The sequence below is a fragment of the Zophobas morio genome, unplaced genomic scaffold, assembly GCF_036711695.1.
Source record: "Zophobas morio isolate AGI-343-1 ecotype UQ-CSIRO unplaced genomic scaffold, CSIRO_AGI_Zmor_V1 ptg000030l, whole genome shotgun sequence".
NCBI lineage: Eukaryota > Metazoa > Arthropoda > Insecta > Coleoptera > Tenebrionidae > Zophobas > Zophobas morio.
The window spans coordinates 807,206-829,849 of NW_026972135.1; the positions used below are offsets into that span (position 1 = coordinate 807,206).

Genomic DNA, 22,644 nt, shown 5'->3' on the forward strand with positions numbered 1-22,644 from the left:
TCTAGTGTATTTAACAAGATTACGATTAAATGATATGTTATTATTATCAGTAACCGATTTTATTTCGACTACGTTTGTGTTTAATTTCAGACTCTCAAAACCGTAAAAGGTGGCCAAGAAGTACGATTTTTGTCCGCTGTAAGTGCAGCAATTTCTGTTCCTATATTTCTCCGATTCTATAGCTTTATGTCCAGTGGCGTAGCTATCTTCCACTGCGCCCCCCCGCAGTTTATAGTAAGCGCCCCCATACGTCAAATTTAAAAAGTAATATAAATATGTGCTTACTCGTTTGCATATTTTAAAAAAATATATCGGTTACGTTACGGTCTGCGCCCCTGTTGGCGCTGCGCCCCTCCGCATTGCGGGGTCTGCGGGGGTGCTATTTACGCCACTGTATTATGTCACAAACGTCTGTTGGTAACTGTCGATTTTAAAAATAATGGGTACATGGTAAAACGCAAGCCACAATTTGTCTGTTCATCCCCACCAACAATTTGGCGATGTCACCTCAAAATTTGCGTAGTAAATGCTATTTCAATTTTATAAAATATTATAGTCTTACAGTTGTGGTTTACGAAACCACCTTGACTTTGTTTATTTTGTTAAGATTTTGGTGTTTAATTCTTTTAAGAGTAAAGTTGTTCTTTAGATATACCGGATGTCTGAAAAATGGTGGAATAACTCTCCGCTACGCTCTTAACCAGGGATGTTGCGAATATTCGCATCCGCATCCGCAATAATCAATACGGAACTAATGCGGATGCGGATGTAAATGTGGTGCAAGTCGCGACAAGAAAGAAATTAGTTGGAGCCGACGAGTGACGCATAGCGTGCACTTGTGATGCATTGACCAATAGGAAGACACGAATTCTACTTTCGGTGTTCCATTTCGCACATCAGAACGTGTTTAGTCGGGGTTGCGCGAATTGTGAACGTTTTGTTTTTGTACGTTATTGGACAAGTGAATCTATAATGGCACCACCAATGCAAAGTGAGATTTGGACTTATTTTAAACCAGATGATGATCGAAATAAAGCTCAGTGTATAATATGTAATAAAACATACTCTCGCAAGGGTCGTACCACTTCGTCTGAATCATCTGAAATCCATGCACCCAGAACAGTTTAGTTTGTTCGAAAGTTCGAATAACGAAAAACAAATGCAGAAGATGTTTACATGTTTGATCCACTTAAATGGTGGAGCGTTAATCCACCGAATTAAAAATTTTATCTGGAATAGCACGCAGATTTTTATCGCCTCCACCAGCTAGTGTTCCCAGTGAACAGTTATTTAGTAGTGCAGGATTAATTTATGAACCTCTGAGAAATAGACTCGAACCTGAAAAGGCCGCAATATTACTTTTTATTAAATATAATTCAACAATTTTTAAATTTTCGTACAAAAAATTTGTTTATTAAATAAAAATATTAAAAAACCCCCATTTTTTTAACTGATTTCCGTACATATACTAAGTTTCTTAAAAAAAAACTTGAGATCCGCATCCGCATCCGCATCCACGGATATGAGCCATCAAAAATCCGCATCCGCATCCGCATCCGCGGATGTTGAAAAATCTGCATCCGCAACATCCCTGCTCTTAACAATCAACTGGTGAGTTTGGGAAAAGTAGTAAAAAAATCTTTCTCACATTTTGGTGGAGTTACAATGATTTTAAAATTGGTTCTTTTGCTGCATTTAACAACTAAACAACTCATTCATTATCACAATAACTAGTAATAAAACTTTTAGTTAATATTTTTCTCGTCCATGACCATGTTTAATTACCATTTCAGTTAGAATGCACAAATATATGGTTGTTTTGTTTTGTAATAATTTGATAAAATTCCATTTGATAACAATGATATTTTATTAATTTTGATATAAAGCAAAGGTGGATTTCAGTCACCATCGTTACTAAGAAATCAGAAAGTAAGCTGGAGGTATTCACAGATTAAATATGGTTGAAAGTGCTAGTGATTCGTGGGACTCTTTGTCTGAGCTGCGTTCATATGTACACTGGACGTAAACATATTGTGCGTTTATGGCTTTGACGTTTAAAGTACTTTACAGCGGACCCTTCATAAAACTTAGCAAATGCCAACCATGGCACGTGTCGGGAACCACCGAGACAGTACTATCCTGTGCTTTTACCAGAAAAGCTCTTTTCATGAAGGTCATAGGTAAGACATCCGGTTGTGACGGCCTATTGAATTTTAATGGTATTTAAATTGGTGTGCAGCCATAAACGCACAAAATGTTTACGTCCACTGTCCTATCACGGCCAAAAAAATGGAAACACCTAACCTGTTCATGTCATCGACTTTTATTACTTCCCGAGCATAAGCAAAGGAAGTATTGTAATCGAGTCCGTCGGCCGACTCTCTACTTTTACGTTTTCTCGATCTTTCATGACCCCTAGAATACGGAGAAATAGGTCTCCCATTTCCGTCTGTCTATCCGTCTGTCCGTCCGTCTGTCCGTCTGTCCGTCTGTCCGTCTGTCCGTCTGTCCGTCTGTCCGTCTGTCCGTCTGTCCGTCTGTCCGTCTGTCTGCCGTCCCGGATTTTTATTAGACAGAAGTACTGGACCGATTGTTGTGAAATTTTGTACTTATATTAGGAATATGTAGATGGTAAAACGCTAACCAAAATTTGTCTAATCACGTCACTTCCAAATTGTACATAGTAAATGGGTCTTAAATTGTATAAAATAACATAGTCCTACACATGTAGTTTACGACTCCAAATTCAGTTTTTACCCGAAACGTCCAAATTTTTGGAAAAAAAATCAAAATTATAAAACAACATTTTGTAATTTAATTTTGAATCTGCTAACCCGAATGTTTTGAAATGTTGCAGATGTTTTAAGGCTCTAAAGTGCATAATAAATCTTTAGTCAAAATATATTTGGTTATCCCCTCCAAAAACTTGATGACGTCAGCTCAAAAGTTTGCCGAATAAATCCTATCTAAAATGTACAAAATATGATGCGTCTGTACTTGTGATTTATCATTCCATTCAAATTTTTTCGATTTGCATATACAGGGTGACTCAAAAAAATTAATGAATGCTTCAATTTATTTTATTGATTTAATCAGGAATTACAGAACCGAATGTTTTGAAATCGTGGAGATGTTTTAAAGTTATCATAAGCATGGTAATTTTTTTATCAAAATGTATTTGCTCTTCCCCCCTAAAAAATTGATGACGTCACTCCAAAATTTTGCTGAATAAATCCTATCTAAAATGTACAAAATATGATGAGTCTGTACTTGTGATTTATCATTCCAATCATATTTTTTGGATTTGCATATACAGGGTGACTCAAAAAAATTAATGAATGCGTAAATTTATTTTACTGATTTACTCAGAAACTACAAAACCGAAGGCTTTGGAATCTTGCAGATGTTTTAAGGTTATAAAGAGCATAATAAATGTTTAGTCAAAATATATTTGCTTATCCCCTCCAAAAAATTGATGACGTCAGCTCGAAAGTTTGCCGAATAAATCCTATCTAAACTGTAAAAATATGATGAGTCTGTACTTGTAATTTATCACTCCTTTCATATTTTTTGGATTTGCATATACAGGGTGACTCAAAAAAATTAATGAATGCGTAAATATATTTTATTGATTTAATTAGGAACTACAAAACCGAATGCTCTGAAATCTTGCAGATGTTTTAAGGTCATAAAGAGCATAATAAATGTTTAGTCAAAATATATTTGCTTATCCCCTCCAAAAACTTGATGACGTCGCCTCGAAAGTTTGCCGAATAAATCATATCTAAAATGTACAAAATATGATGAGTCTGTACTTGTCATTTATCACTCCATTCATATTTTTTGGATTTGCAAATACAGAGTGACTCAAAAAATTAATGAATGCGTAAATATATTTTATTGATTTAATCAGGAACTACAAAACGGAATGCTCTGACATCTTGCAGGTGTTTTAAGGTTATAAAGAGCATAATAAATGTTTAGTCAAAATATATTTGCTTATCCTCTCCAAAAACTTGATGACGTCAGCTCGAAAATTTGCCGAATAAATCATATCTAAAATGTACAAAATATGATCAGTCTGTACTTGTGATCTATCACTCCATTCATATTTTTTGGATTTGCATATACAGGTTGATTCAAGAAAATAAATGAGAGCGTAAATTTATTTTACTGATTTACTCAGGAACTACAAAACCGAATGCTTCGAAATCTTGAAGATATTTTAAAATTATCATAAGCATGGTAAATTTTTGATCAAAATGTATTTGGTCGTCCCCCCTAAAAAATCTATGACGTCACCACAAAATTTTGCTGAATAAATCCTATCTAAAATGTACAAAATATGGTGAGTCTCTTCTTGTGATTTATCATTCCATTCAAATTTTTTCGATTTGCATATACAGGGTGACTCAAAAAAATTAATGAATGCGTAAATTTATTTTGCTGATTTAATCAGGAACTACAAAACCGAATGCTTTGAAATCTTGCAGATGTTTTAAGGTTATAGAGAGCATAATAAATTTTTAGTCAAAATATATTTGGTTATCTTCTACAAAAAACTGATGACGTCAGCTCAAAAGTTTGCCGAATAAATCGTATCTAAAATGTACAAAATATGATGAGTCTGTACTTGTGATTTATCATTCCATTCATATTTTTGGATTTGCATATGCAGGGTGACTCAAAAAAATTAATGAAAGCGTGAATTTATTTTATCGATTTAATCAGGAATTACAAAACCGAATGCTTTGAAATCTTGGGAATATTTTAAAGTTATTATAAGCATGGTAAACTTTTGTTCAAAAGTATTTGTTCATCCCTTCTAAAAAAATTGATGACGTCACCCTTAAATTTTGCTGAATAAATCCTATCTAAAATGCAAAAAATATGATGAGTTTGTACTTGTGATTTATCATTCCATTCATATTTTTTAGATTTTCTTAAGAGGTGGTTCAAAAAAATTAATGAAGTCAATTTATTTTATTGATTAAATTAAAGGCAACACTTATTATTAGTATTACACCCCAACCAACCCAATTTGGTAGACACAAAATTTGTTAAAGGAAAAGGTCGGTTGAAACATAAGGGTAGCACGCTTATTTACATCGACTTTAACATTACAGACCAGCAGCTGCATTTGTTTTATGCGCTCACTTGGTTCCGCGAATGTGAAATAGACATGTTTATAATCAACCAATTGTGAATTTCACCGTCAAGAATTAAAATAAAACCCAATGTTTTATATAATAAGCGGAAGTCGAAGCAATAAAACCGATGGTCGTTTTGTTTACAGTTTCTCTGTTTGACTCTCATGTATGCTGTTACGCTTGTCATCTTAAATTAAGAATGTTTATACATAAACGATTTTCAGTTGCCTTTCATATTACTAGACAGCGGATTTTTGTCGGGCTACGTCACGTTTAATCGGTACTAATTCCATAAATATAATTAACGATTTATTAATCAAACGGCTAAGTAAATGAGAACGGGAATTAACAGCAGAGTGCAACGAAACAGCGTTATCCTAATCTCAAATAAACGAAGTGCAGTCCGCAACCGCAATGAATTCGCATCCCGTACGAGCCGTACCGAGTTTGGCCTTGCCTAGCCCGACAGAAATCCGCTCTCTAGATATTACACACCGACGCCGTATACGTGAGTAAATTGTTTCGTTATTTTATTGATTATAAGAAAACAATATTCAAGACGACCCAATTCATTTTCCCGAAAATTTGGGAATACAATAATTTTATTCTTAGCAGTGGCGGCTCGTGAAGTTTTCTTCAGAGGAGGCTCAAATTTGAAAAGCAGTACTTTTTATATCTTTCATTATCTGAATAATTTTTTTTTGTCATGCCCACGAAAAGAACACTCCTGGGTTGATAGATAAACTATTGCATCGATTAGTCTTTTCAAAATTGCCCTATTTTTACCAACTTTCTCGTTATAGTGCTCAATATCCCTCTTATGAGCGGAATCTAAAGTATAGTAGAAGAAAATATCTGTTCCTGTGATTTTTCATGCCTTTCTATTGCTCATGACAAATTTTGTAAATTTTTATAGCCTGTTTTATCCCAAATGGAAAATTTATCACTTGTTAATAATACACAATTCCAACAGTATAATTTGTTTCTTGAAAAACCGAAGCCGGTAACCAGTTAGTTTTATTATAATTATTTTCATGAAATGCTCTCTTTTGCTTTTTACCTGTCATTAATTACCATTAATGGGAGTGGTGGTGTTGGTCTCTCCTTTTGTTTTATAGCGATGTTTTTATCACAATCAAAGCTACTAAATTCATTTTTTAATAGATATATAATTTACGTATCTGCACATGAGACTGAATTATTTTCGTTGCTCATTCTCGTTAAGTATAAGTAATATTAATATGCCGATAATACCAGCTGTTTTTAACGATCAGAAATAAAACGCAAATAAATGGTACAAAAAACACCTCAAACGTTACGTAGGTACTAAAGCCTAAACACCACTCACCACTGAATAGGAAGCACGCGAAACCACCTCAGTGTTTTTCCAATTTACACCCGATCGCTCCAATTAATAAGAAAGAGATAAAATTATCCGTGCGACTTGATCTGAAAAGAGATGAACTAGCCGGAGGCTAGCGGCCTGAAGCGGCACCCTGATCAACGCTTTAGCCAATGCAGTACCGAATGACGATGCGCCAAGGTCGCGGTCTCAATAGTAAGATGCATTCTCGGCGGAGGCTAGCCTTTATCGCTGAAGCCAAACGCGGAGTGGTGTGAATTATGATTGTAAGGGCGCAAATATAATTTTTTTCGACATTTTAACCTGATATCTGATGAAAGTAAATTAAATCAAACAAAATATTCTGAAAATTAACAAATGTCTACAAACATACAAATTCTTTCATCGAAAAAATTAGAGGAAGCTCAGCCCCAAAAATCAGAGGAGGCTCAGCCTCCCCTGCCTCCTCTGAGGAGCCGCCACTGATTCTTAGTATTACACTACATCTATCCCAACTGATATACGTGTCCTTGCAAAAATGTTGATGACGTCATCACAATTTTTTTTTTAAATTCCCACTACAAAAATGTAATGAGAAAAAAAAACACAATAGGCATGCAGTCGTCAAGTTTCCGACAGCGAGGGAAGTACTGTCTAAACTCTTTAGACCAATTTTTTCATTTTGATTAATTTGCATTATTGGAAATTGTCCATTAAGTGGAATATTTGTTCTGTTGGACAATAAATTATATTATTATTATTAATATTATTATTATTAAATGTGTGCAGCGCTGCCAATTTTACTTTTATAAAATTACGTTTTTTTCGTAATCTACATCATAAAGAATTTTTTAATTATTTTTTTGGGACTCCCGAAACCCTCTTGTGTAAGTACTGAAGAGTTAATCCGCCCTTTTCCAGACACCCGGTGTAATACGAAGTCCTTGGTTTCGATCCTCGGCACATGATAATGTGTTAATAAAATTTTACTTGAAACATATCACATAGTTTACTAATATTAACATCCGTTATTTTAACATATTAGGATTAAAAAAAAATATTTAGACCCGATTTATAGAAAGCGAAGTTAAAGTTAATTCGCGATTAACTTTTAATTGAGGTCCGTTGCGAGGCAACGCGCATGTTTGGACCAATCACGGGCTCATATTCCACATTTTAATTCTCTGTTAAACTAATCGAGGATTAAATATTTAACTCGCTGTTCTATAAACCGGCCCTTAGACCCGATTTATAGAAAGCGAAGTTAAAGTTAATTCGCGATTAACTTTTAACTGAGGTCCGTTGCGAGGCAACGCGCATATTTCAACCAATCACGGGCTCATATTCCACATTTTAATTCTCTGTTAAACTAATCGAGAATTAAATATTTAACTCGCTGTTTTGTAAACCGGCCCTTACACTATTAATTTTTATAACTCATCTAAGAAACAGGATTTTTTAGTAGTCTTTTAAATGCGTATTATTTTCAGTAATACATTTCTGTTAAATACGATCCTATTGGTTTCATTAAATATTTACTTGCGTACATAGCCAATGATAAATATAAAACTAAATACACAATAGTGATAAAATGGTTTTCAAGGTAAGCTACTTGTTGATGAAATAACTATATGTGATTAATACAGTACCGCTTTAAAGTTAGTTCTGTTCCTTGTAATTTTGGAACGGCTGGGGGTACAGGTTTTTTCATTACATGTCCATGTTTATACGTGGACTTAATTATTGTTAAGATTTTGAATTAAACGTCATATTAGGACACGCACTGGGCTAATACTACGAAATTTATTTACATCATCAGGTCACCAGCGAAAATAAAAGATGATCTTCCTAATTTTGGTCCTAGTAATTCTTGCGGGTACAAACAGTCAAGAAATAATTACATTACAGAACAAGACCGATTTTGTATGCTTAGTGGAGGACAAAGATTTGGTGATCTACACGAAGCCACCTGTAGCTGAAGTTCCTGAAAATACAGAAGTTCTCCTTGAAAAGGACTTCTTCTATAACTGGACATTAAAACAGTCTGAACATGTAGCACATGGACCAGTTATCGACAAAAGATGGGAAGGTATTTTAATCATTTTCATGAAATACTTTATTTTAATGTGTTTGTTCTATGTTATGTAATATCGACTCGATCGATTATTATCGAATACCTACTTATTTGGAGTGTTTTTATGTCGCTTCAGTTGATTAAAAAAATCACATGTTTACTATTTAGGTATGGTAGGACCAGCCCATATGCGAAAATTTATTTATTTAATTTAACTAATAAAAATTTATAAGACTATTCACGAAGTTCATTACCTCTGAAACTGTGCTTCTGTACTGCATTTAGGTAATTAATGGTTTCTGTATATTCCAGGTTTCAAAACGATATATAGGGATCAGTATAACTTTTCTAAAGTCGTCTCAGCGTCGTTTTCGATTTATTTTTCGAATATTCCTTGCAGGATAATGTTCATTACGAGTGAAAATGACTCTAATAATACCAAGCCAATAAATGTCACTTCTGCATCTTGGACCCACTACACCCTGCATTATACAAATAAAACTTTAACAGTTTATGAAAATGGTAGCAGTTGCCACGACGTAAGTTTGAATTCGAATTCCTTTGACTTTGTCGTCAAAACAACATATCGAACAGCATGGAAAATCCACAGCTGTAAGTAAATTATTTAAAAGACCGAAGTTATCTGCCTCTTCAACAATACTCATACTTATAATCTTTTTTTACTTACTTCCATTTAGAGTATTCACAATTGTTCACGGTATAGTTTATTTTCTTTGTAAACGATAGCTTTAAAAGTTATTTAAATATTTCATCAAGTTGGGAATGTAATTATAAATCATAAAATGGAAAAACGTAAGAAATATTTCTGCAACAAATTGTATAAAAACTTAATAGAAAAATATATTTGTGTTTCTCAATATGTTATTAAAAATTATTTCAATTACTTTGGGTACACCAAATAAAATAAGAGCAATAAACTCAGATCTTAATCTTCATATTGGAGGTACCACTATTTCTTCTGCCCGAGTAGTTAAAAATCTTGGGTTACATATTGATAATCAGCTACAATTTACTGACCATATAAATAAGATCTGCCAAACTACATTTAATGGATTCAAATTGATTTCCCCTTATAAGAACCTTTTAGACATTCGCTCCAAACGCCTGTTGACTGATGCCTTGATACTATTACATTTAAACTATGCTGGCATAGTATATGGTCCCTGTCTATCTTGTGCGGACAAATTTCGTTTGCAAAAGATTCAAAACTTTTGTGTGAGATATATTTATTCTATTCCACGTGAGACCCACATTACACCTTTTGTACGGAATTTAGGCTGGATGAAAATGCATGAAAGACGTTTTCATCACTTTATCAAACTCATAATAAAGATCCGACTTCATAACGAGCCTCACTATCTGCAAAATAAAATTTCAATTCGTAGTTCTGTACATGACAGAAACCTGCGACAAATGGATCTGACTGTTGACATACCTTCTCATTCTTTGAGTTCATATAAATCGTCATTTTCATATTTAGCTGCATATGTCATAAATAACGTTTTACGTCATTATTCCAACTTAAATAACCATTACATCATCAAATCTGTAAAGGATCTCTTATTCGCTGAGCAAGCAGAAATAAAATTAAAATTAAATTTAAATCTTTTTTAAATTCTGTACCTTTAATACTATCTATAAAAAAATTATGTTCCTCTTTCATATTTTACAACTTGTATTTCATATCTCATTTCCATTTCTTTTCAACATAGGGACAGATTGTAAATCAGTAATACTGAATCTGTTTTTTTTCCCTTTTGAGTATAATGCATTATTTATTTATTTTTGTTTGCTTGTATTTTTTTTATTTATGGTACTCAATACATTTATTACTATTATTATTATTATTATTAATTATATTATTTCTTATTTGTATTTAACGCATTTTACCAATATAATTTTTAGATAGAATTAGAGTCGCAAATGAAAGTTCTCCAACAGAAACAGTCGTGTCAACTGGTTCAACTGGTGTTTCTTGTTTGATCTTTTATATTTATCTTTGCCCGAAGTGTCTTCTGAAAATCTACACATCTGGAGGAATGAACCGCACAGTGGAAAATACACCTGATTCCATGATGGAGAATGAACTGTTCAAAAGTCAAAAAGTTTTAGTGAAAGTTAACACTACTCTCACGTTAGTTAGAGAAACACGTTCTGGAGCCGGAAAACCTTATTGGGCAATAGATATACGAGAGTGTCCCAGCAAAAATCTCGATACATGTAAGTAAACTGTAGTGTAGTGTAGGTACGTCGTTTTGTCACACAGAATATTTTTTTGAAGCAATAATATGTGGAAGACTGAGATGTTACTAAATTAAATTGTCTCTCAACAACTAAAACTTCTTCGGAGTAATTTAAGATTATTAATTTAATATTACTTATAAAAAAATTGGTCGAAAATTGTTTCGACAGAACTTCCCTCGTTCCTGAAGTGCATATCGCTCATTTTCGACTTGCGTTTTTTCTTTATACAATTTTGTGATGACGTTATCAACGTCTTTGCAAGGACACGTTTATCAACTTGGATTGGTGCAGTGTAATATTAAAAAAAAAAAACACTATTGTATTCCCAAAATTTTCTGGGAAATTGGAGTGAGCCGTTCCTGATTTAATAAATAAAATAAATTGATTTATTTATTAATTTTTTTGAGCCACCTGTTGAATGCAATAATAAATTACAAGTGAAAACTCATCATACTTTGCACATTTTGGGTAGAATTTATTCGGCAAAATTTTAAGATAACGTCATCAATTTTTTGGGGGAAATAAACAAATTTATTTTGATAACTTTAAAAGTCTGCAAGATTTCAAAGTATTCGATTTGATTTATTCAATAAAATAAATTGACTGATTCATTAAATTTTTTGAGTACCGTGTATAGGTAAATCTAAAAAATATGAATGAAATAATAAATTACAAGTACAGACTTTGCACATTTTAGATAGGATTTATTTGCCAAAATTTTGAGATGACCTCATACATTTTTTAGGGGGAATGAGCAAATACATTCTGATCAAAAATTTACCATGCTTATGACAACTTTAAAATATCTCCAGTGTTTCCAAGCATTCGGTTTCGCAGTTCCTGATTAAGAGAAGGTTTTACCCACACGGAAAGTAGCCCGCGCAATGGGTTATGATTTTTCCAATCATTGATTTATTAATGGTTAAAAATAGTTGAAAATGTAACTGAGTGTTATCAAAGGATGTGGCATTTTGCCACCGTTCGAATTTTTTTAATCTGATAAATAACTGTTGCAATAAAAATTAACAAAATCACATAAAATTGGCTTAAAAGAAGGGTTTGTAACTCGGCAATTAAATGACGCCTTCGAAAAATTCAAATGGGGGCAGCAAGACCAATGTTTCGTAACTGTGTATATAAAATTGCGACGTTGTAAATTACAAAATGTTGCTATAAAACGAAAAAACAGAACGCATGTTTTCGGACAAAATGCAAGCCGATTTCTTGTCGCCCTCACTCGGGTCAGGTGAGGAAAGACGCTAAGCGGGGGCTCACATCTACTCCCACTCTAAAACGCAAAGTACAGACACGACGAGATCGAATTTTGAAATACTTTTGTCATATTATAATCGGTGGAGTGTTACAAGTCGACGACGAACTAAGTTGAATCTTTCTGTGTACGCTGTGACTAAGATTCACTTCTCCCCTCGAAAATGTTTACGTCCCTCAGAATTCACTGATTTCACAGATCGAGAAACGAATGAATGGCTTGAGTAAAACCTGCTCAATAAAATAAATTTACTCATTCATTAATTTTTTTCAGTCACCTTGTATAAGCAAATCCAGAAAATATGAATGGAATGATAAATCACAAGTACAGACTCATCATATTTTGCACATTTTAGATAAGATTTATTCGACATAATTTTGACCTCACGTTATCAATTTTTTGGAGGGGATAAGCGAATATATTTTGTGTAATAATAACTTTAAAACATCTGTCAGATTTTAAAGCATTCGGTTTTCCAGATTCAAGTTTTATAATTTTGTTTTTTACTTCCCGAGCGTAAGCAAAGGAAGTATTGTAATCGAGTCCGTCGGCCGACTCTCTACTTTTACGTTTTCTCGATCTTTCATGACCCCTAGAAGACGAAGAAATAGGTCTCCCATTTCCGTCTGTCTGTCCGTCTGTCCGTCCGTCTGTCCGTCCGTCCGTCTGTCCGTCCGTCTGTCCGTCTGTCCGTCTGCCCCCGGATTTTTATTAGACAGATAATCTCCGAAAGTACTCGACCGATTGTTGTGAAATTTTGTACTTATATTAAGAATATCATGTAGATGGTAAAACGCTAACCAAAATTTGTCTAATCATCCCCACCACTAATGCGATGACGTCACTTCAAAATTGTACATAGTAAATGGGTTTTCAATTGTATAAAATAACATAGTCCTACACATGTAGTTTACAACTCCGAATCGACTTTTCACCCGAAACGTCCAGATTTTTGGAAAAAAAATCAAAATTATAAAACAACATTTTGAAATTAAATTTTTAATCTGCTAACCAGAATGCTTTGAAATGTTGCAGATGTTTTAAGGCTATAAAGAGCATCATAAATCTTTAGTCAAAAAATATTTGCTTACCCCCTCCAAAAACTTGATGACGTCAGCTCAAAAGTTTGTGGAATAAATCATATCTAAAATGTACAAAATATGATGAGTCTGGACTTGTGATCTATCACTCCATTCATATTTTTTGGATTTGCATATACAGGGTGACTCAAAAAAATTAATGAATGCGTAAATATATTTTATTGATTTAATCAGGAACTACAAAACCGAATGCTCTGAAATCTTGCAGATGTTTTAAGGTCATAAAGAGCATAATAAATGTTTAGTCAAAATATATTTGCTTATCCCCTCCAAAAACTTGATGACGTCAGCTCGAAAGTTTGCCGAATAAATCATATCTAAAATGTACAAAATATGATGAGCCTGTACTTGTCATTTATCACTCCATTCATATTTTTTGGATTTGCATATACAGGGTGATTCAAGAAAATAAATGAAAGCGTAAATTTATTTTACTGATTTACTCAGGAACTACAAAATCGAATGCTTCGAAATCTTGAAGATATTTTAAAATTATCATAAGCATGGTAAATTTTTGATCAAAATGTATTTGGTCGTCCCCCCTAAAAAATTTATGACGTCACCACAAAATTTTGCTGAATAAATCCTATCTAAAATGTACAAAATATGGTGAGTCTCTTCTTGTGATTTATCATTCCATTCAAATTTTTTCGATTTGCATATACACGGTGACTCAAAAAAATTAATGAATGCGTAAATTTATTTTATTGATTTAATCAGGAACTACAAAACCGAATGCTTTGAAATCTTGCAGATGTTTTAAGGTTATAAAGAGCATAATAAATTTTTAGTCAAAATATATTTGCTTATCTTCTACAAAAAGCTGATGACGTCAGCTCAAAAGTTTGCCGAATAAATCGTATCTAAAATGTACAGAATATGATGAGTTTGTACTTGTGATTTATCATTCCATTCATATTTTTGGATTTGCATATGCAGGGTGACTCAAAAAAATTAATGAAGGCGTGAATTTATTTTATCGATTTAATCAGGAATTACAAAACCGAATGCTTTGAAATCTTGGGAATATTTTAATGTTATTATAAGCATGGTAAACTTTTGTTCAAAATGTATTTGTTCATCCCTCCTAAAAAAATTGATGACGTCACCCTTAAATTTTGCTGAATAAATCCTATCTAAAATGCAAAAAATATGATGAGTTTGTACTTGTGATTTATCATTCCATTCATATTTTTTAGATTTTCTTAAGAGGTGGTTCAAAAAAATTAATGAAGTCAATTTATTTTATTGATTAAATTAAAGGCAACACTTATTATTAGTATTACACCTCAACCAACCCAATTTGGTAGACACAAAATTTGTTAAAGGAAAAACTCGGTTGAAACATAAGGGTAGCATCGCTTATTTACATCGACTTTAACATTACAGACCTGCATTTGTTTTATGCGATCACTTGGTTCCGCGAATATGAAATAGACATGTTTATAATCAACCAATTGTGAATTTCACCGTCAAGAATTAAAATAAAACCCAATGTTTTATATAATAAGCGGAAGTCGAAGCAATAAAACCGATGGTCGTTTTGTTTACAGTTTCTCTGTTTGACTTTCACGTATGCTGTTACGCTTGTCATCTTAAATTAAGAATGTTTATACATAAACGATTTTCAGTTGCCGTATACGCGAGTAAATTGTTTCGTTATTTTATTGATTATAAAAAATCAATATTCAAAACGACCCAATTCATTTTCCCGAAAATTTGGGAATACAATAATTTTATTCTTAGTATTACACTACATCTATCCCAACTGATATACGTGTCCTTGCAAAAATGTTGATGACGTCATCGCAATTTTTTTTAAATTCCCACTACAAAAATGTAGTGAGAAAAAAACACAATAGCCATGCAGTCGTCAAGTTTCCGACAGCGAGGGAAGTACTGTCTAAACTCTTTAGACCAATTTTTTTTCCAAAAAATCTGGACTATTTCTTCGTACTCTAGGGGTCATGAAAGTTCGAGAAAACGTAAAAGTAGAGAGTCGGTCGACGGATTCGAATGCAATACTTCCTTCGCTTACACTCGGCAAGTAAAAATCTGTACTCCTTGCCTAATAATTTTTTTCTTGCAGCAATATACAAGGCAAAGTTGAGCAAGACTAAAGAAAACAGAACGTGCGAACTCTTGTTTCCAAAAAAAGAGAGTGAAACCGAGCTCGTAAAGACATTTCCACGTATTAATTGTACAGCTGGATTTTTGGGACACAAATGCGATCTTCGCTGTGATGAATTGTTGGGACCAGAGGCAAGTTACTGCGAAAATCACACAATTTGTGGAAGATCTTCATCTAATTCAAGCTGTGTGTGCTCCTGGGGATTTCAGGGGTCGTCATGCGCTGAACGTAAGGAAATAAAAGATTATAGTAAATAAAAAAAAAAATTTCCAAAAATCGTTTTAAAAAGGTCAGTTCAAGTCAATGATGAATGGCATTGAATTGCATAAGAAATAAGACTCTTGCCATAAAATCAAAATATAAGTGAATAACAACAATGTTCTCTTTAATTCAGTTTTTAATCGACAAAATATTTACTTAATGGAAGTTTTAGACTTTTGACTCTATATGTTTCGTTTTAGTGTGAATTTTGCAAAAAATTAGAAAAAAAAGTAAAATAAAAATTACTTTAAAATTGCTCGTCGAGAAATCCAAAGAGTTTTAAACTTTTTTTTAAGTAATTTTAAATATTTCAAATGAAACTTTATAATTTTGGAAATTTTAATCTACCCTATAAATGACGAAACGGACAATAGTACAATGGTAAAAAATATTTAGTACGGCTCACACCAGTTCACCGGAATTTGCAGGAGAAGATTTAGCAGGTACTGTAACCTCATTTGACATACACCTGTTAAAACTTGTATGACTTAAAAGGCTTAAGCCAAACCACCCTTATAAGTCAAACTGGCTATTGTAAGCTTTGTGGACCCGAAACGCAAGATTATTACTGTCCATTGTTGGCATAATGTAGCTGTGAACTGAGTTAAGTAATACAATAGCCAGTTTATTTTTTAACAGGTGTATGTCAAATGAGGTTACAGTAGTTGTACCCATAAAATTATGGTCATTTTCGTTCGTGAGTATAACAATGGTCCCTGTCCGGACCTGGATTATTCTGCTTTCTAGCATCTGGAGAGTACCGGTACCCGACAACTTTAAGTTGTAAATACCTCTTGGTATTTTATTACTGTCCGTCTCCTTATTGCCAATATAATTTTATAGGGTAGAATGACAATCCCAAAACTATACATCAATAGAATAAAGCCAAAAAACCATTGGCAATTTTACTTTATCATATAAATTTTCCAGGCTGAGAAAATGAACAAAGATTATAATATTTTATTGTACAGTGCGATTTCATTTACGTGTAATATATCTTTTCAACTGAAATTTAGGAATATTAACCAATTTCAGCATGTAAGGATGGAATGTGGGGTTTATCGTGTAAAAATAAATGCATCAACTGTGGAATATGTGATAAAAAGACAGGAGAATGTAGCAAGGGTAAGTAATAATTAATAAATGATAAATAAATACCTGAATCGAAAAATAAATAAACAAATAATTAAATATTTGAATGTAAATCTCGCTTTCAAAGCCACTCCAACGTTTATTTGAGTATCCAAAACTGCCAGAAGTTATCATAAAGACATAAAGTTTGGGTACCTAAATTTTATAGTTTCTTGAAGGAATTGTATTTGTTTAATGGATTGTCTTTTAGCGAGGAAAGTTACGTGTAAATAATATCATTATTAAATTCACTGTTTGTAATTACAAAGCTAGTTTGTTGCAGATCACACTACATCTGAAACAACTACCGTAAAAACTACAACTTTATCAGAAGCAAGCAATTCTAATAACTTTACACTACCAGTTGTTCCAAAATCTTCAATGGAAGGTTTGTTTCATAATTCCACTAAAAAAGTAAAGACAATACTGCCGGTTTTAGGCACAATAATATTTTCAAACATACTACCGCCAACATCAAATGACTCAACTAAAGCTTATTTTGTGCTATCTAAAAAGTATTTTATAAACTCAACAGGAGAAATCATTGCGTACGCTTTATTATTATTTGAAGGGGACGTAGACATTAAAAGTACAAATGGATTTTGGGATGGAACTTTCAGAACTTGGCCTTCTTCACCTCAAAATTCCTTACAGCTTACACCCGATTTTTGGAATCCGTTCAAAGGTGCGTAATTAACAACTGACTCTTCAATTAAATTTTAATTTATGGCAGTGTAGATGAACAACACACTTGCAACTTTATAATAGGGGCCAGCAGTAGTTGTTGTAAAGTACATTGCTATAATACACCTTTAAAACCTAATACCAGGTACTGGTTAATGGTAAGAGCTCTGACGAATCAAACATATAATGACAGCACGCTACTATTTTTTCAAACAGGTAATTCTTTTTTTGTCACAAAGTCACAAACATTTAAACCCAAGCACATTTCAAATAATATATATACGTTTTATTCTTGCTTATCCTATAACAATTACAGCTTCTGATGCTAGTTCTGGTTCCACTATTATTTCACTAGCAGTATTAATGAGCCTATTTCCGGTAATGGTTATTCTAATATATGTAATGTATAAAAGAAGACGGAAAAATCAAGCGATTATTGTTCAAGAAGAAGAAGAAAAAGAAGAAGAAGAAATGATTGTAATGTTGGATAAGACTCCTGAAACCACAGTGATCGAAGTCAACACTTTTGAAAACTATTGTTTGCAACCCACGTTTCTTACAACTTTAAAAACCCAGTTCGGTGTGAGTGTTAATTTTTATTATTACTTTGAATTTGTGGTACATTGTTACGTAATTATAAACTTGGTATTATGTGAATACATTTATCCAATTTTGACATTTTAAACGGCAATTGTTGACTTCATAGCAACTGTGACAAGTGATTCTTTAATCACTAGTGAATTAAAAAAGAATTAAATCACTGATTCATAATTATATTTTTATTTATTAATTTATTAATATTATAATCATAATAGTCATAATACATAGGTAGGTAACAATGCTAACAGCTATATCTAATTATCCTCCAAAGTTTTATTTTCACAACCAGAATAAAAATGGCAATTTGTCAAATCACTAAAGTTAATTTGGGTCCCACCATTTAATAGGGAAGATACTTTTTGGGCAGAAATTGTCGTTTTACTGGTGTGATTTTTGTTAGTGGTCGTCCTTGCTTCACCGGAGCATCCACTTTTGTTTTTTATAGGTTTTTGTGTCTGGAATCTGGACAACTAATACAGTTCCTCTATCGTCAATATCCTCTACAGACATGGAAACCAATTCTCCAATTTTACATCCTCCTGCAATTAGTGCAATTCCTATAATAGCCACGACCTAAAACACAATATTGTTAGTAAAATCAAAATTTTTTCAGAACATATCCTGTAGATGCTGTCTTCAGAAATGCAGTTACCTGATGGAACCTATAAATACATAAACATAAACTTTGCAAATCTGTAAATGTGGTCACAAACCTGCTGCAATCAATTTTTTCCCTCAATGACAACATTTTTTTAAGTTGCGAATGGTGAGATCATAATGATGAGGATTTTAGTTTTGTTGATCGTTCGGAGATGTAAGCCAAGATGAGATTTTCGTCCAGCCCCTTTGCTTGCTTTTGATCCCTCCAACGGCTAAATAATATGTTGTATTCTTTTTCGTATAAATCTTTTGATTTCTGGGGAACTAACATCCCCACAGCCTTTTCTACTTCCTGTAGAATAGAATCAGACACAAAACTTCTTTTTTCTCAAAGTTTTACCCGATTACACACAAATTTTCACATAGTAAATTGTTGTTTACAGTTTGCAAGTAAACAATTAGGCACCAGGGCAACGAAACACGCCGACCTCTGCAACCTCGATTTTGCTAGTTTTTTGTGTAAAATTATAATTCTTGATTTATGCGGGCTTAATTTTGTTGAAATTGAATAAAACTTTGTATACACCACGTGAGTTAACGTTTTTATTCACTCGAAGAAATGAGGTCACCCGCACTGCGTGCTCGTGATCTCAACATCTTCTCGTGAATAAAAACGTATTTAACTCACTTGGTGTATAAATAACTATTACAAGCACTCAGAAAGCAAAAAGTTGTATAAATTGAAGAAAATGAACAAGGAAAACAATGAAACTAATTTTTTCATTTGTCAGTCTCTTTCAGACAGTGTGCCCTCCAGTTCTAGCACTGGTTTACAACCGAAGAATATTAACAAGAATAGGGATCGAAGTCGAATTGTTCCTTGTACTATATTTTATAATTTTAATCAAGTTGTTTAAATGACACACTTTTTTCAGACGATTCTAACAGAGTTGTTCTTAATCCAATGGATGGCGTAGGAACTGAAGACTATATAAATGCTAGCTACATTGTTGTAAGTTGTTTGTTGTTCGTAGAACACGATTTATCACTAAAAGTCAAATCAAAATTTTAGGGTTACGATCGTCCAAAAGCTTACATTGCTTGCCAGTCACCAAAATTTTATACTGTTAAAGATTTTTGGAGGATGATATGGCAAGAAGACGTTAGTGTTATAATAATGGCAACAGAATTTTTTGAACGCAAAGAGGTAAATTCCTTAGTAAATAACCTATGAAAATTTCAAAATTTTGTTTTTCGGTATCAGCGAATGTGCGCGGAGTATTGGCCGCAAAGATTGTCAGAGGTATATGAATGTGGTGAAATTTTAGTAAAATTGCTTAAAAAAACTACATTTGAAGTATATATTTACCATGAGCTTCAAGTAATTTATGGTGACAACATCAAAATTATCCATAATTATCATGTCAGGTGGAGTTTGGACAATTTTAATATGCTTTACCCGAATAACATTTTACCTGTAGTAAAGTTAATAAGACAACTGTATGACAAATCACATGGACCAATTGTCTTTCACTCAGGGTTCGTAGTTAATGTATTATTGTAGGTTTGATCTTAACGCATTAACTGATTTCTAGATATGGTACCAATCAAAGTGGAATTTTAATTTTGTGCGATTTAGCATTACAGATGATCAAAACTGACAATAAAGTTGACTTTTTCAGCTTAACTAAGGCACTCCGAGAGCAACGAATGTCTATGATCAGCAGCGTGGTAGTTTTTTTTTAGTATTAAAATTTGAAAACTCATAAATGATAATTTACACACTTGATTTTTATGCATAATCAACTAATTTTTGCTTTAACCGTAGGAACATTACATATTTTCGCACTTGGTTGTGGCTGAATATTTCTTAGAACATAGAAGTCCCTTTCAGTATTCGACTGGACAAAAGACAAGACGTGATGATATAAAAAAAGAGCTTCAGTTTCTAGAAACTCTGCATCGATACGATGCTATTTTTCATGACAGTAATTTTCATTACTGCATACCTCGATGTCCTTTTCAAAACGTAAAAGGTTGGTGCCAAACAACAACACCAAGAGGTTTTCATTTGAATTTTCTGAATATTTTATAGTTCTACGGTATGGACAGAAAAGAAAGTATGTAATTTCCAAAGAACCAAGAAAGGAGCAGCTTTTGGAATACTGGAAAATGGTTGCAAGAGAATCGATTTCTTGTGTTTTATTTATAAATAAGGTAAAAAGTAAGCTAAATTTCATAGGTTTTTCTAAGTAAGCTTATTCTAGAGCTTTGTGCAGAAATTGTATATTAGTTATTTCTTGCTTTTTATAATGTAGTTTTTAATTTAGAAATTTCCGTTGACGACCATGATACGTGGACAAACGGAAGTTGTTAAAATTACCCGCGAACGAATCACAGATACGACATATGGCCTGATAACGGAGGCTTCTTTATTGATATATAACAAAACTTCGAATGAGGTAAAAATATGTACCAACATAAAAATCCAAACACTTAACATGTTTCTTAAATATTGCAGAAGTTCTATGACGACAGATTACATATATTTCAATTTAATGATTGGAAAGTCAATCAGTTCGTACCAAACTCGGTGCACACGTTTATTTCTATGGTTAACTATATTCACAGATTCAAAGCCGAGGATGAATTAGTTTTAGTTTCTTGCAGGTAAATTGTAGATACTTAGTTTTTAGACGAAACAGTATTAATTGGATTTCTCTATTTTTTTTACTATTGTTTCTCTCTTTGTCATTTAATCATATCTTTGTATTTTTTCAGTGATGGATTTACAGCTTGTGGTGTATTTGTTGCTTTCTCGTATATCATAGAAAAATATGAAAAGGAAGTAGAAATTGATGTTTGTAGTGCCTTGCGAACTGCAAGAAGGGGCGAAAAATCGTTCGTCAACAGAGCGGTGAGTAATATGAATTCAAAATTGGAGTAAATGCATTAGTTTTAGTTACTAGATAGGCGAAAGCTTTGAACAATAACTAACGAGTATTGGAGTAATAAGATTTCATTAAAAAAAATAGTTTAGAGGGAATGATTCATGTAAATATAATAATAATCGTAAATAAACAGAAAAGTGTTCCTTCATTTCTAATTCTTTTTATTTCAGAAGCAGTTAACATTTATATATGAATGCATCGAGGATTATATGGCAAATTATGACAAATACGAACAAATTGTAGGAAAAGATATAGATACGAATAAAAATTAACAGTGAATCTTGTTTTAATTTTTTAAATCACAGTAATGTTATAAATATAGGGAGTGTTCAGGTTTTAAGGTATAACACCCACCTTACAAATTTTTTAGCCTTGGAAAAGTTCACAAAAAAGTCACAATAAGCTTATTTCTAAAATCTGTATTATAATAACATTTTGTGGAGAGATGAAAAAAGGTACGCGCGTACAGAGTGTTCATCAAAAAGGTTTCAATTATTACACTTTTCAAATATCGATATTTCAGTTTTTTCAAACAGAACACCCTATATTTAGTTACTGCACCTTATTTTATTTTTTCTTGTCTTCCTTTTTTTGAGTATTTTTTATATTTAAAGTTGACTGTTACTGCAATTTTTTTTTTTTAAGACACATTAACAAATTACAAGAATGAGATACAGTAGTAAAATAGCGGTGTTCCAAAAAACTGAAATATCGATATTTAAAGATTCTAAAATTTTAGTTTTTTTTTTAAACACTGTGTATATTAAAATTGATCTAGTTGTTACTACAACAAAGCGCATACTTTCCAAAAAATATTGTAAAACACTTTAAAAATAATCCTTCCATTGGCAAAAAATTTGAAGAAAATTGAAATAACGTGGCAACTTGCATAGGAATTTCAGAAGTAAACTGTGATTATAAAGCCTAAGAAGAACTCAATCAAACTATGTAAAAAATTGGTCTAAAGAGTTTAGACAGTACTTCCCTCGCTGTCGGAAACTTGACGACTGCATGCCTATTGTGTTTTTTTTTCTCATTACATTTTTGTAGTGGGAATTTAAAAAAAAAATTGTGATGACATCATC

The 22,644-nt window shown here is 32.7% G+C and overlaps 1 protein-coding gene across 9 annotated transcripts; it reads left to right on the plus strand.

The window, feature by feature from the left end:
- The first annotated feature begins 29 nt into the window (after positions 1-29).
- LOC135138045 (receptor-type tyrosine-protein phosphatase alpha-like) lies at positions 30-21,838 on the plus strand. Of its 9 annotated transcripts, XR_010281971.1 has the most exons (22): positions 30-138; positions 8,312-8,581; positions 8,879-9,178; positions 10,493-10,807; positions 15,291-15,560; positions 16,629-16,718; positions 17,008-17,112; positions 17,164-17,409; positions 17,463-17,624; positions 17,725-17,990; positions 19,400-19,490; positions 19,544-19,620; positions 19,681-19,815; positions 19,873-20,147; positions 20,204-20,339; positions 20,437-20,644; positions 20,704-20,825; positions 20,939-21,070; positions 21,130-21,278; positions 21,390-21,525; positions 21,578-21,662; positions 21,730-21,838. XR_010281971.1 is itself a non-coding variant. In XM_064067875.1 (21 exons), the coding sequence occupies exons 2-21, from the start codon at positions 8,332-8,334 to the stop codon at positions 21,829-21,831; spliced, it is 3,567 nt and encodes a 1,188-aa protein (XP_063923945.1). In that variant the 5' UTR covers positions 30-138; positions 8,312-8,331; the 3' UTR covers positions 21,832-21,838. The 9 variants fall into 9 exon arrangements, 8 of the variants coding, with proteins under 8 accessions (XP_063923945.1, XP_063923946.1, XP_063923947.1 ...); XM_064067875.1 differs by lacking the exon at positions 21,578-21,662; XM_064067876.1 differs by lacking the exon at positions 21,578-21,662 and having other exon boundaries at positions 21,733-21,838.
- The last annotated feature ends 806 nt before the right edge of the window (positions 21,839-22,644 follow it).

Excerpts from the sequence above, each read along its gene's own strand:
- LOC135138045 (XM_064067875.1), top strand. The coding sequence starts at position 8,332 with ATGATCTTCCTAATTTTGGTCCTAGTAATTCTTGCGGGTACAAACAGT. Across the intron at positions 17,625-17,724 it reads GCTACTATTTTTTCAAACAG|CTTCTGATGCTAGTTCTGGT; the intron begins GTAATTCTTTTT and ends TAACAATTACAG. Across the intron at positions 21,071-21,129 it reads ATAACAAAACTTCGAATGAG|AAGTTCTATGACGACAGATT; the intron begins GTAAAAATATGT and ends TAAATATTGCAG.